At 34.4% G+C, this 15,571-nt stretch overlaps 1 protein-coding gene across 2 annotated transcripts; it reads right to left on the bottom strand.

Annotated features, from left to right (window-relative positions):
• Positions 1-7,615: 7,615 nt before the first annotated feature.
• LOC120273759 (pentatricopeptide repeat-containing protein At4g20740) lies at positions 7,616-14,968 on the bottom strand. 2 transcript variants are annotated; one of them, XM_039280461.1, is made up of 4 exons: positions 12,116-14,968; positions 8,309-8,735; positions 8,069-8,195; positions 7,616-7,952 (listed from the first exon to the last, which is right to left on the bottom strand). In XM_039280461.1, exon 1 carries the CDS (start codon positions 14,931-14,933, stop codon positions 12,777-12,779), a length of 2,157 nt encoding a protein of 718 aa, XP_039136395.1. In that variant the 5' UTR covers positions 14,934-14,968; the 3' UTR covers positions 7,616-7,952; positions 8,069-8,195; positions 8,309-8,735; positions 12,116-12,776. The 2 variants fall into 2 exon arrangements, with proteins under 2 accessions (XP_039136395.1, XP_039136396.1); XM_039280462.1 differs by lacking the exons at positions 7,616-7,952; positions 8,069-8,195; positions 8,309-8,735 and adding an exon at positions 11,278-11,881.
• Between the last annotated feature and the right edge of the window lie 603 nt (positions 14,969-15,571).

Genomic DNA, 15,571 nt, shown 5'->3' on the forward strand with positions numbered 1-15,571 from the left:
TTGCTTTTTATGTAGTTTTTTTATAGGAGTATTTGTAAAAAAAAAAAAAATTAATAACTAATGATAACTAATATAGGTTTTTATTAAGTTATTTAATTTTTATAATAGATAAAATATTTTTTATATTTAAACAAATAATTCACCATTTTATGAAGCAAATAAAATACAAAACCTATGGACTCACATAATAAGTGAGGTATGTGTCATTTATGTTGGTACAAACAAGCACCTAACAGAAGTGTGTTTATTTTTCAATGTTATATTTGCTTGCACACCCTTGTAAAAGTTAGTAATTGTTTATTTATTTTTGTAAGAATAATATTTAATTTTGCAACTCTTTAGAATCTTTTTTATATCGTTAAACTATAAAAGATATGTTTGTTTTATATTTTTATATTTTTTACTTGCTCAGAATATACGAGTTATTTGTATATATAAATAAATAAGATTTTTATAGTGGTATATAAATAAATTATCAATTTTTACAAGAGTAAATAAGTAACAAGGCTTAAGTTTTGAGTGTTTTTATATTCGTTTTTTTTTTTCTCTCTAAAAAATCTAAAACTTAAGAAACAAGAAAACAAAACACTTAAACACCCAAACACTTTTTTTTTCATAATAAGTATTATAACTTTCATAGTGGCCCTTGCAACTTTAAATATTAACAAAACAAAATCAAAAACAAAAACAAAACAAAAACAAAATAAAAATGTATAAAAATAAGAGATGATGAAAAGCATTGATGAATATCACTTTGTGGGATTTGATTGCATTACTATTTTTACTTTTTATGTTTCTTTAAAAGAAAAAAAAAAAACAAAAAGACAAAAAAGTTGTCACCCTCAAACTCCAAGCAAAATAGTTTGGTGCCACAAAGCACCTTTACATGGCACCTTTGAATATTCCCAATAGCCTCCAAATTAAGGCTTCTCATTGGCCATGATTGAACATGTGCCAACTAGTTAGGGCCCACTAATAATACTACATATTTTAACCTTTAATTTTTTTTTTAATTTTAATTTATTTTATTTAATTAGATTATATTTTAATGTTAAATAAATTGATGCATAATGGGAGGAGAGTAGATATTATATCGCGTTTCTTGTGTAGAGTGTTCGGCCCAAGAGAAGGCACGTAATTGAACCCTTAAATCTACGCAATATTAGAGCATGTATATTTAATAAGTATACTTTATAAATGTGCGCATCTCTGATTTCTCTTCAATGGATATGCTCTATTTATAAAAAAATAAAAAAAATATTATGCATAGCTAAAAAAATAATAATTGTTCCCTATTGCTTATTGAGACCCAAATATTTCTAAAAATTTAATATTTTTTTTATCATGTTAATATCAAATATATATATATATATATATATATATATTAATGTTAATTCTATTGAAGTTCCAGTTAATATAATAATTTGATAATGGCTAGTGTATTAAGAAAGTACAGGTTAGTTTTTATTTTTTATTTTTATTTTGATTGATTATTTTAATAAAAAAATAGTATTTGTCCCACAAAACCTTTATTCATTTTGATCTCTTAGCAGATAATTATTTGTTTTTGTCGCTTAATTAGGTATTTATCTTTTTCCGCTTTAGTCTTTTAATCAATTTCTGTGACTAATACCATCCCAAAAAATACTTACAAGTTTAATTAGTTAAGGCTTTGCTTACGGAGATATAAGAAGGTTTCATAAAGTAAAGTAAAGTTTGATAATGAGAGATAGAATGAAGTTTTAAACTTTTCTTTGTTTGGGACAAGACAAGGTAAATGGAGGTTTTGAAACCTTGTTGTGTTTGGTTTTAAGGTAATTTGAGGTAAGGTTATATAGTAATATTATTAAATTACTTCTAGGATGAAAGACAAAAGTTGTAACTTTATTTACAATTATATGAAACTTATACATGATTCTCTTCATTATTTCCATAAATCTCTCAATTTATTAATAATGATATTAATTAATATAATAAATATCATTATTAATATTATTATATAATAATATTAATAATGATATTAATTAATAATATCAATATTAATTAGTATAATTAAATAATAATAATTAATATAATAATATTAATCAATAAAATATTATTAATTAATCAAATATCTTGGAATTTTTGTAAATGAATATGGGCATTTTGGTCAATAAAAAAATATTGACACCCAAAACCTCACAAACCCTCCAATTTGGAGGGTTGAGGGATGAGCGAAAAATGGAGCTTTAAAACCTCCATCAAACTCTCTCAATTTTTACCTTTCTTTAAAACCCTTTACTCAAGTATGGGTTTTTAAAAATTCTTCCTTTACCTTACCTCAAAATATCTCTATCCAAGCAAATCCTAAAGTGGCACTTGATGAATGATGATGTCAATGGTTATTTGTGTCTTCTTATTAATATGGATAATCATCATTTTTTTTAAAACAATTTACCTTATTTACAAAGTTGGTTGGCCATGTCAGCAACACAATATATATATAATATATAATATTAATATGTTGTTGTCTACATGGCATGCATATCTTATGCCGCATAATTAGTCTAGTTGGACATATTATATAACGATTAAAATGAATAAATATGCTACAATAAAGATGGAAACCATTAATCAAGAAACAAAAACAAATAATAACTTTAGTTTAAGAATATCTGTCCATATAATTCTGCTAAGTCTAGTGATTGTTCATTTATTATAATAAATATTCAAACGATCACATTGAGTGGTTGAGCCAACAAGCATAATAGTAATTGGTAACTTGACTCAGTATTGTTTATTAGAACTTACTTAAAGATGGTTTTTTACTTCATCTTAAAAAAAAATAATAAAGTTTTAAAAATTGTTAAAAATAAGTAAGGGTAAAACAGTAATCTTTCCAAAGGGCCAATATATAAAAAAAAATTTATGCGATCCATCAAAATAGATTTTTACTATTTTTCTAAAAATAATTTTTTTATAATATATATGCTAATTGCTAATATTTTTTTAGTCGGATGGTAAAGACATTTGGCTATGCATGGATAAACACGAATTCAAAACCTTGCACATGTGATACTGTTCAAATAGATTTCAGTGAATCTTCCATAAGAGGAGACATATCTCTTCTTTCTAAAGTTACATAGTAAAAAAATTTGTTAACTCGATATGATACTAATTTAAAAAAAAAATCAAAAGTTTGACTTCTTTAGCCCCATTTCAGAAAACCAGTATATAAATATCTATGTATAATGAAGAGTGTCTTGACACACCAACAAGAGAAAACAGAGAAATACAAAAATGTACTTAAAAATAATAAAGACATTCACATTATACAAAAAAGGAAGGCCATGGTGACCATTTTCATGAATTTTCATGCCAGTTCTGCATTGAAGTCTTGAAAGAGTTCATCCATTGATATCAATTGCATGAAAGCTCCATTTTTCCCCCCTTGAAATTAAATGACTTCCATTGATGCGCCTCTGCCAACCTTTGACAGCACGTGACCATTCATTTCATTCAATGCATGCAGATCTATCAACATCTCATCTAATACTCCACATCCCGATGCAAATCCAAAGGCCAGCAATGACCCTCTTTGTTTTTTTATAAACCCTTTTTTAATTTTGCATGTCAGACAACATGCAGACTCACTTTAGCGTGACACGTGTTTCAGCAGGTGTGGTGGGGACCACTATGACGCGTGTCGAGTGTTGAATGGCTGGGAGGGTGACAAATGATTGGGAGGAAGCACCAGGGTAATGGAATGGGCTGTTGCGGGGCCCACAAACACCAGCACGATTCCCCGCGTGTGTTGGCACGTGGGGGCCCACACAGCGGGATTGCTCGCTGGCGAGTGGGCCCGCCAGCGTCAACTGCCAGTGACCGTGGTGGGCCCGCCCTCTCTTCTCTCTGCTCCAAGTGATCAACAAACGCCAAAAGTGGGATGGAGTTTTTTATTCATGATTTAAACATTTTTTTTAAAATAAAATATAAAAAGAAAATTTTATTTATTTTTTAATATTTATAAAAAATTTCTGTACGGGATCGGCGCTCATTTGATTTTATTGATATTGAATTCTTTACCTAGAATATTCATCGTGCTAATGAAGCGAGTTCAAATCTAAGTTCATATAAATAGAGGATACAAAATAACTATTTTAGTTTTAAGGCCCGTTTAGAACTTTGCAGAGAATGATTTTACGTGCAATTACTTTTTATGCAAAATAAAATTACAACCATTTGGTTATCTCTACAAAAATTGGATTGCATGCAAATTTTAGGTGTCGTTTGGCATTGTTGCCAATTCCTGTTTTTTATTTTCAATTTCATGTTTTGGAAACAAAACTGAGAAAACATGTTTGACAACTTGTTTTTGTTTTCAAAAATTTTGACAACAATGCTCATGTTTCCATAAAAACAGAAAAAAAAAAATTTGTATATTTTCAACTGTTTTGGAAACATTTTTAAAACTTTTCCTCCCACCATGAAACCTTTAAAACTTCTACTTCTTTTTCTCTCTCTCTCTCCTTTTAATTTTTAATTTTTAATTTTTTTTTAAAAAATATCAATTTTCTTACAAATTAATAATAATAATTTTAAAAAATATATTTTTAAGATAAGTATTTATAAAAATTTATTATTTTTGCTTGAAATTTTACAAATTAGTTTATATAGTATAAAAAATTATGTTTTTAGAAATTATTTGTGAAAATCATTGTTTGACCCTTGATTTTGATAAACTATGATATAATATAATATATATATACATTGAAAAAATATTCTTAAAAATCTATTGTTTGAACTATTGACTTTTTTTACTTGATCTCATTTATAACTATGTCTCTATATTGCCCCTCCTCTGCCTTTATTATTATTTTATTAAATCTAATGAATATAATTTTAATATATATATATATATATTTAAGGCAAACGTCAAAATATTTTTTAGTTTCAAATTATGCAATTTTTATGAGATATTTTTTACCCATACAATATTAGTTTATGCTATTAATTTTATTTAATAATATAATCAAGTAAACCAATATGAAAAATAAAGTTAAAAAAATTAAAAATATGGATGTAAAAAAAATAAAAAAGAGCGTTATAATAATTTTATGCTAACCAAACATGTTTTTGTTTATAGCTTTTTAAAATACACAATAGTTTGTGTATCCAAACATGTTTTTTGTTTTCAAAAAATTGAAAATAAAACAAAAATAAAGCAAAAACAAAACAAAAGCGAAACAAAAGAAAACAAATATTCTCCCATAAAAATATTATCCAAATAAAACTGAAATCTTTTTGCTTTGATTAAACTAAAACAGGAATATTGCACCAAAAAAATATAACCAAAATTTAAAAATTAAACACACATAATCTAACTAGGGGTGTAAAAATGATACACTACTACTCGTAAGCTACTCGAGTTTGATTCGGGTAAAGTTCGAACTCGACTCGCTTAGGGTCGAGTCGAGCTCGAGCTCGAGCTCGAGTAGCTCGAGTAGTCTAGCGAGCCAAGTTCGAGCATCTTAATACTTGACTTGAGTGCTCGTGAGCTTAATCGAGTAGTTGTATTTGTGTGTGTATATATATTATATGTTAGTTAGTTTTATATATATAATTGAGTTCAAGCTCGAGTTACAAAAATAAAACTCGATCGAGTTCAAGCCGAGTATCGAGCAGCGAATTTTCAACAGAGCTCGAGCTTGAGTAGCTTGCTGCTCGGCTCGAACTCGATCGATTACACCCCTAAATCTAACAAGCTTGAAAAAAAAAAATTCCAGAATTGCTCCGATTCAAAAGAAGCAATAACTTTCTGCCGAATTGGAAAATAAGATTGAGTTAGGGTTTATTAAAAGAAAAAAGAAACAATGAAGTTTTATGTCATAAAAGGTAATTTAGTAATTTGACTATTACTAAATTTTCCCATCCAAGGATGTTTCACACCACCCTCTTTTGACTCACTTTTTTTTGGTCAAAGGGCGATTACAAAGAGAATATATATTTTTTTTAAGGAACCAAATGATTGAAAAGGATTCACCCCTTTTATTTCGATGGGAAAATTATTACTTTACATCATACTAAATGGGCCCTTAGTGGCATTGGGTCTCTTGCATAAAGTATTCATCTCTAAAAAAAAAGGTGAGTTCAAGTCTTAACTAGTATAAACAGAGGGTACAAAACAACCATTTTATCTTATTGACATCAAGTCTCTTACATAGAGTATTAATCTTATTAAAGATGTGAGTTTAAATCTCAGCTCATGTAAGTAAAGAACATAAGTGTTATAGAACTTAATACTTCATTTGTGTTTATCCCTGACACATGATTTATGAGGTCCTTAATTATGAATACGGCGTGCAAAGCAGTGAAGGGTCGGAGATGGAGATGGAGATGGAGAGAGAACGGATATATAATTACTAGTGTTTGGGTAGTGTTGGCACTTGTCAGGATGAAGTCCACAAGGTGGTCTTAGACATAGAGGGTGAATCTTTTATAGAGAGAGTACCACTTTGTCTAAGTATTACTAAGGTCTACTTTGCAGGACTCTGTCCCCCACCACATTCATGTATGGCTTGGATTGAATTGTATCCCTGTTTGTGTGATGGAGAAGAAGGAATCCAAGCTATCTTGGTTGAGTTATATAGCCTTATAGGTGAAGAATTTGGAATTAGAATATAGTATTTACAGGTGTTTGATAAATTTATATTTGATGAAAAAAACATTATTTATGATATTTTGTATAGAAGAGTCAATCATGTATTATTAAGAATATCTAAATCTTAATAGATTTTGTAACAAATATATATATATATATATATATAGATAAACATACTCTCAACTTTTGAGTTGGAAAGAACATAAAATGCTAACTGCCCCTATAATTGATAATATTTTTTTATTCTTCCACCCATTGTAAATGGACCATGGTTTTTTCACTTCAGTTTCAACAATTTCAAAACCGTCCATAATGAGTTATTTGTAAATTTCAATTTGGGCCCCAAAGTGAACACCTACGAGAACCTGATATAACTTATGGACCTGAAACCTTTTCTTTTACCAATCTCAACAGCTTATCAAGTTCAATTTGGATTCACTTAAAACCTACGACACAGACCTTCATGGTCCAATATGTTATGTCCACCAAACACTTCTTCTCCAACCATCTTAATCTTAGACCTGTCCCCTTCTGGAGCAAATGAACCGAGCTCGAGCCGAGTTGAAGCTTGACTTTTGAGCTCGAGCCTCAAACTACTTGGCTCATTAAGACTTGTGAAAAGCTTGATACTGTACCTATGATACTTGTATTACTTAGCAATTATTGTAACTAACCCAAGCCGAGCTCGAGCTTCACAAAAGAAGCTAAAGGCTCGGCTCGAGCTCGAGCTCAAGCTTGGTTCAAATAATATCGAGCCAAACTTGGACATAACAAAGCTTGGCTCGGCTCGATTGCAGCTCTACCAATGAGTCTCAGTGTACATTTGCAAATTGCAATGAATATTTAGGAAGACAGAACTCGGTTTAAATTAGTTCCAATGTCTACAGGAAGATTATGTTTCAAGTCAAACATGGAAAAATATTAAAGTTTAACACTCTAGAGCTTGAGTCATAAGAGAATCAAACCCAAAAACAACCATTCACGCTCTAAATGATTCCGTCAACAAATTGAAGGTAGCTCAATCAATATATTGTATATAGGTTGAATAGATTACACTTTTAAAGTTCTGAGAACTCCTTCGAAACTGATATTTTTTTCTTTTGGAGACGTTTTAGATTTTTTTAAAAAAAGAGAGAATAATGCATACCGGTTGAATAGCATGGCATTCACACATATTTTCAATGTATTGTAATTTAAGAGATATCAAAAAGATTGCTAGTGTTCTCCTACCTAGAGAAATGCCCAGCCTGTGACTTTTGCCTTGTGACCAGCCAAAGTATTGAAAGGCTTTCACATCATGCAAAGACCAAATCTGATATCAATCAAAATCTCATGTCAGTAAGATAATATAGTGAATGAACTTCAAGTGTACACATATGGATAAATATATATGTATATATCTAGGAGTGAGCAGTTGACAGGAAATACCCTTCCTGGGTTCAAACTTCACTTGTGAATAAAAGGACAATGTGTTGGTATAACAGGCTCGGCATATGTTATCTGCGGTGCCAGTGGTAAATGTTTAGCCATCAGGAGAAAAGCTGATATTGATTACCTGCATAGATATAATAGAACAGTAATTAAACATTACTTGCAAACCATTTTGAGTACTAATGGACAATGTAGATCAAACATGCAAACTGTCGTTCGAGCAGTTAGCTAACTTACAGTTTTAACATGACCTTCAAACGTAAGAATGCTCATTCCAGCTCGAAAAAGACCACATGATGTAGCTAAAGATCCATCATCGTGGAAACTGATCCCATAAACACTTCTGTTATGGATAAAGTAGAAATTCAGGGCCAGTATTAATATCCTAGTTTCCAAGTCCTGTCAAAACTAGCAGTTCCCAAATATTTTCCAGATGGATGAAACACAACATGCAAGAAGATCCAGGTGAGCATTTAAGGATGTCAAAAGGGATCCACAGCATTCTGTAGTTTTGCAGTCCCATCAGCCAATGTGGTCGCTGAACTGTTACCCATGGGAGAGAATGCCACATCAGTGGCAAGCTCTGCGTGACCTTTCAAGGTGGCAACTTTACACATGCATGAGGCATGCTTTGTATCTTGGCAACTCCACTCCAAGCACTAAACTGAGACAGTAAAGACAAATTAATGGTATTAGGTTAACTATTCATATGAAGACAAGAAGAAACCTACCAGGTCAAAATTGAACATCAGAATTAAAAAAAAAGGAGAAAAAAGAAACCACTAATCAATACAAAGACAATCTTCAAAATAGAGCATAAAAAGCTAATGAGTTGCTCTATATGTAATGAAGCACTTTCTTTAAAGAAGAACATAGTGAAAACAAAAGGCATCCTCAATTCAACGGATCTCATCAACAGTGATTATATCTGATGCATGGATCTAGCCTTGATATTCTATCATTTAATTACTAAATCATCTAATTGATGATGAATTTTGACACAGAAACCTCGTAATGGAGCTATTGAACTCTCTATCCCACACAGATCCAAAACATCAACAAGAAGATGTGCAGAAACTTTGAAGGAAGTCTGATGCTTCTCCCAGAAGTTCATAATACAATAGCTATTGGATGACAAAACCAATGCTATGGTGCCCGCAAATCATAAAGTCATTTTTCTAGTCGGTTGAATTCACAAGATATATATAACAGTAGCATCATCAACCATCAGCAGGTCTTCATTATAATCATCCACACCGCATTGTGGTCACCAATTGATGTCTTCAACGACATAAAAACAAATAGAGTTTCTAAATGATTGATTTCTTATATTTTAAGGGCATGATTGAAAAGCTATCTCAACTCAACCATCATTTGATCAAAATTTCCATCTGACATTATCAGAACAAGCAGAAAAAAAAAGAGGGAAATTTCACAAGACTTGTTATGTTCTTAACTTTACTGTAAATCAAAGACTGGGATTTCAACCCATTGTCAGCAAAACCAGTTGTATGGTTGATCTTTTGCAAAAGAAAGTGTATATCGAAAAACATCTGATTTGCAAATTACTAACAAAGGGAAAATGAATTGTTGACGTTAAAGAATGTATTCACAAGCCTAGGAAAATTAATCAATCACTGAAAGAAAATAGAATAACATGAAGAAATAAAACAAAGACAATCAGGAAACAGAATACAACGGCCATAATCATGTAACATCTTAAATTGAACCTACCATACCCTCCACACAGCTAAGGACCAATAATCATGAAAATTCAAAGTAAATGAGTGGAATTCAAGAATTCCTAAACTAGAAACTTCATTCATGGTAAGATATCAACAACCTAGCTACTATAAAATAGGAATCTTTCCAACAATAACCAAAGGGGGCTTTGAATTATATCAGTATCCAAATTATATCAGATCTCCGGTTTCTACAAAAACCACAACAACAAGGCAACTCAAAATACATGAATGCACAGACAATTTTATTTATTTATTTATTAATAAAAGTCTAGACAAATGTAAATCACACATTATTTGTAGTTAATGCACCACAATGAAGGTTTGACAACTGCAACATTTTTCCTAGTTAAATTGGAAATCCTGCAGCCTTGATGAATGCTTAAAAACTCTTTAAATTCATTCATTCATATATAGATAATGCTACCCTGCTATGGATGTGAAGGCATCTAAATGAACTTATACCTTTTAACCTAAAAAGCTTTAGCAAGTAAATACACAAAGGTCCTCCTATAACTATAAGTATTGCCTCAAGGCATGAGAAAGCAGAATTTGATAAAAGCCTTCAAAATAGAGACAATATTGGCAACAAATACCACTAGATCATAGGCAATTCCAACAAAATAACAAAATAACAACATAACCATCAAAAACATCAAAGGTCATCCATAATATTTGACTCCACACTCGTGTTCAGCACATATGAATGGAGATCCAATGGAATCTGTCACTAACTTTTTCAGATAGGAAGTAGCAGCTTGATAGTATGCAAGAAACACAGTTGACTGCATGAATGTACATTCATGATTGTTTCTTAAGAAAATAGCCAAATGGGTTCCACTTGGTCACAAGAAAAGACAACAATACATGATTACTGGAACAAATTAAGGATACAGTTAAAACAGATGAGGATACAGGAAAGCCTTGAGTGATTGGCTACAATAAATAGATCAAGAGGCCCGCTCAAATGAACCCAACTGCTTCAATAAATATTGATGGGATATTGCCCATTAGCATGATGATTTTAAGGACTTATAGTGGAGTTGGAATAAGATCATTATCCTCAAAGCAATGTAATATTTTAAGTTGGAAGACGCTTGGATTCAGAGGCGAATACTTGATCCAAAGTAATAAACATCTGTTCAACATATGAACTAAAATATTATAAAAGAGGTAGATAGGGAGTTAAAAAATATCAGAAGGCAAAATTTAGTCATTTAACAAATTTGATTAGGCTAACCACCTCCTATTTTATAATGAAATGCTGAAACAAATGGCCAGAAAAAAAAAATGTCAGAAGGAAAATTAAGTCAATAAGATTCCATTTGAATCGTTTGATGCATCTGCAAAGCAATCCATTATAATCTTTCGAACAGAAAAGTCATCCAAAACATTCAAAATTGAAAATACAAAACAAAGAGAAAAATAATCCCTAGAAGCACAAGATTCATGCTAAGTAAAAGTATGATTGCATCAACTCCCCTTACATGGACTTCAACTTGAGATCAGTTACAGTGATCATTGATCTAGATAACTTTGATAGAATCGCCTCAAATGGATGAACATTTACAAGACCCACATCTTGTAGATCCACTAAGTTATGTGCTAACAATCAATGGAATTAGTGGCCAGAGCTAGATGACAACCACAACTAACAATGATCTAAATTTTTGGTATGATAGATTCGAGACTGGTGATTATTAATTTCGATCACAAAGTTTTGATCTTTAAAGGGTTCATCTATAATTTAACCTTGCAAACTATCAATTTTACATGTTCATACAGTTCGGGGACACCTAATCACAAAACATATAATTGATAATTTCTTTCCCTTCTTTGATCTAAGTAAAAAAGAGCAATATTTCACATTAATCACACATGGCTACTTAATGCAAATGTATCTTCATTCAAGATGGATAAAATCTCATCAAGTTGATCGGGAATCCTTTCAGAGATAGATGCATCAAATCACCTCCACCATCCTATTGCCAAGTTCCACAATTGCAGCTTCTTATTTCACTTTCCTCTTTGCATCACTTCATAGACGATCTTCTAGGATAATTTTTCCCTGATACAATTTTATGCCTGACTATTTAATTACAACATTCACAGGCATTAGAAATGAAGATATTTATGTGAACACAAAATTATCGTTTCTTCAAACAGATCAGCTACGTCTCAATATACTTCGCACACATCAGGATTGAAGTTAAACAAAAAAGATTAAATTTCTAAACTCCAAGTTCAAGGCGACAACACTTAACTTCTAAGACAAAAATCATCATTAAAACAGAAACAATACCTGGTAGAGTGACAACAGAGTGGCCAATCATCACCAATGTCACTGTTATCCAGAACAAACTCCTTGGCTTGCTTCCAAACATATGTTCTGTCAGCTCCCACATCCTCATCAGGGTCAGTCCACATTCTCTTTGCCCCATAAAACCTACCTGCTGCTCTCGCAATTGAATACTTTGCAATCAAACCATAGCCTCCAAAACTGCTTCAATTCCTCAATATAGAATAGGCACTAATTGGGCACAGCCTCCTCATCTTCAACTGAGGTTGCCATGGTCTGCTCATCATTGTGGACACCAAGGAGATAGTTAAGCTGGCCCTCAGCATTGATTGAGATGAACCATGATGGAACAAAGGCAGTCAATTTGAATTGCTTGTGATTTCGAGTTGGACTCAAAACCAAAAAATTTCAAAGCGTAGAGGTTTATGAAAGGCAAACACCATCACTTCATTTAGCTATCCAAAGTAGGTGCCTGATGTATCATCCTGGCGCTATGCCTGTTCTTGACTAAGAAGGCAGAGAAGAGGACGAGAGCAGATTGCTGATGAAGGGAAGGTCTTTGTGGTGGGGTTTGCAGTTCCACACATTCAAATCACCCTAAAAAACACAGGAAGCTTTAAAACCAACTCAAAATTGATGGGTTTGTAAACCTTCTTCAGCATTGTCAATCTGAACCGCTTGTCAATTTCAATTTGGACTCCAAACCGAAAAACTTCAATCCAGACATAATCAATCCTGCAGTCACTTTCTTCAAATGTTCATCCAATAACTCCTCATACACAATGAAATTAGCCTCTGTGAGAAGATTGCGATCTCTCAGAACTTCAAAGACTTTTTTAGCTTCTGCTGTGCTTGCATGCTTACAGAACCCATGGATGATCGCACAATATATAATTTCCTCCAACAAAACACCTTCTCCGATCATCTCATCCAAGATTTCTATCACCTTCTGTGGATCCCCAGTTCGACAAGCATTGATAACTGTCAAAGTGCACTTGAATTCCAATGGCCCATTTTCAACATTGCCCAAGCAATCCTTAACAACTGTAATTGCAGCATTAATCTCCCAAATCTTGCAAAGCCCCTTCACCAGACACACATAAGCAGCAACACTCGGTGTTGAGGACATCTCCGTCATCTTATTATAACAAGAACATGCTCCCTCTCGAACATCTCCATCATCCACAAAACACTGAATCATAATATCATAAGTAGCAGAATCAGGCTGAAATTCCTTTGATCCCTTCATCTCCTCAAAAAGGGACAATGCCCACTTATAATCCTTGATCTTATAGAGAGATTGGATAAGAATGTTGTACATCTCAACACTAGTATAACTTCTCTGCTTCAACAACTCAAACGCCTGCAATGCCTTCAACTCCCTCCCTCCCTTCCCTACAAAGAACCTGAAGAAATGGCTCAAATGATCCATTACCGACAAACCAAGCTCACTGATGCTATCGACCAACTGAAAAAACCTATCCCTCTCATCTGCATCCACATAGCAAGCGAGCAATGGAGTCATAGTCTCAAAGCTTGGCACAAGCTCCTCCTGCATCGCAAACTGAAAGAGCTTATAAGCTTTATCACCCTTACCAACCTCACAGAGACCATTGATCAAACAGTTGTAGTGCATTAGATCAGCTCGGTAGCCATCATCAATCATCTCCTTGAAAAGCTCGCAGCCATTGCCAACCTTCCCTTCAGCCACAAACCCCTCAATGAGAGCTCCATACACAGCTCGATCAATCAACAAGCCCTTGCTCTTCATGTCTCGGAACAACTCCATCCCCTTTTCCACCCTCCCGACCTTGCAGAGCCCGGAGATCAATGTAGCATAGGCCATCACATCCGGCTGCACGCCATCCATCTTCATCTGGTTCCAAACCTCCAAGCATCCATCCACGTTCCCCTCCGCCGCCAAGACCTTGACCATGGCCGTATAAGCGAAGACGTCAGGCTTGCACACGTCTCGCCTCATCTTCTCCAAGAGATCCAAAGCAGCATCGATCCGGCCAGCCTTGCAGAGCCCTTTAGCGAGGATGGTGAAGGTAATGGGCTCTTCCTTAACGTCGTTGCGGATCATGTCATCGTAAACGGAAAGGGCGAGATCGAGGTGGTTGGTGCGGATGAGGGAGTCGAGGATGCGGTTGTAGAGGAAGACCCGGGGCTTGATATTGAAGATGGAGGTCATGCGCTTGTAGACGTGGAAGAGGCGGAGGCCGCGGCGGGATTGGGAGTGGAGACGAACAAGAAGTTCAAGCTGGGTCTCGGAGGGCGGTTTGCCGAGGGCGAGCATGAGATCAGGGACGCGATCGGCGGCGCGGGGATGGCCGGAGCGGTAAAGCGAATGGGCAAAGGCGTTGAAGGAGGAGTAGGAGTGGTGGAAGCCCTTCTGGCGAGAGGCCCAGTGGAAGAAGCGGGTGGAGAGGGAGGGATTGGGATTGAGATCGGAGCGGAGAACCTCGGCGACGAGGTCGGGGGAGACGCGGCGGAGCTTGGAGAGCTCGGAGAGGAGGGCCGGGGACCAGTGGCGGTGGCGGCGAAGGAGGTCGGAGATGAAGCGGGCGAGAGGGGAGAGGCGGCGAGAAGGGAAGGGAGTGGAAGGGGAGGGAATGGACGGTGGATATTGAAGGGAGGAGGAGGATGAGTCCCAATGGCGGAAATCGACGGTGGAGATTGGGGGAGGAGATGGACGGTGAGGATTGGATGGGAGGGCTTTGCGATTGGTGAAGAGGCCGCCATGGACGATCGGACGGTTTTGGGAGGGTCGGCGATGGCCGTAGAAGAAGTAGTGTTTTTTTTGGGGGGAACTTGACATCTGAGAAAGAGGGAAGAGGAAGGGGGTGATGGAAAGGTGATTAGTGTTTGAAATTTAGGTAAATATTTATAGGTTCTTCAAATATATATATATATATATATCTAGATTTTTTCTAAAAATATTTAATTAAATTAAATAAAATTCTGAATGTTGATTAAAGGTTGAATTTCCTGATTGGTCCCTCTACTATTTCAAATCTGTACATTTGGTCTTTCTACTAAAACTTACACTGATTGAGTCTTTTTATTTTTTAAAATGGGAAATCTCGATCCACACATAGACACCCATTCTCTTTGTCATATGTGTGTGTTGACGTGGTTTTTCTTTTAATGGAAAAAATAGACGTTGAACTGAGCTGGCCTTTCCTCTCCGTTTACAAATGCTGAGTTGTCTTTTCTCTTTTAACAAAAGGAAAGTAGATTGCCCGATTATAGCCATCATCCTGCCCTAGTTGCCTCGTATTAGACTACAGTCATGGCTGGCCTCGATTCTCTCAATCGACGGTCGTAAACCCTCTCCCCCTCATACCCAGTGAACCATCCCTCCCAATCTCGTATGAAGTTCAAGGCTACTCCATTAGGGCGGTATTGTTTGATTTCTATAATTTCTACATCAATGAACGGTTGTCTTTCTTGGTG

Source organism: Dioscorea cayenensis, chromosome 12 (assembly GCF_009730915.1).
Source record: "Dioscorea cayenensis subsp. rotundata cultivar TDr96_F1 chromosome 12, TDr96_F1_v2_PseudoChromosome.rev07_lg8_w22 25.fasta, whole genome shotgun sequence".
Classification (NCBI taxonomy): Eukaryota; Viridiplantae; Streptophyta; class Magnoliopsida; order Dioscoreales; family Dioscoreaceae; genus Dioscorea; species Dioscorea cayenensis.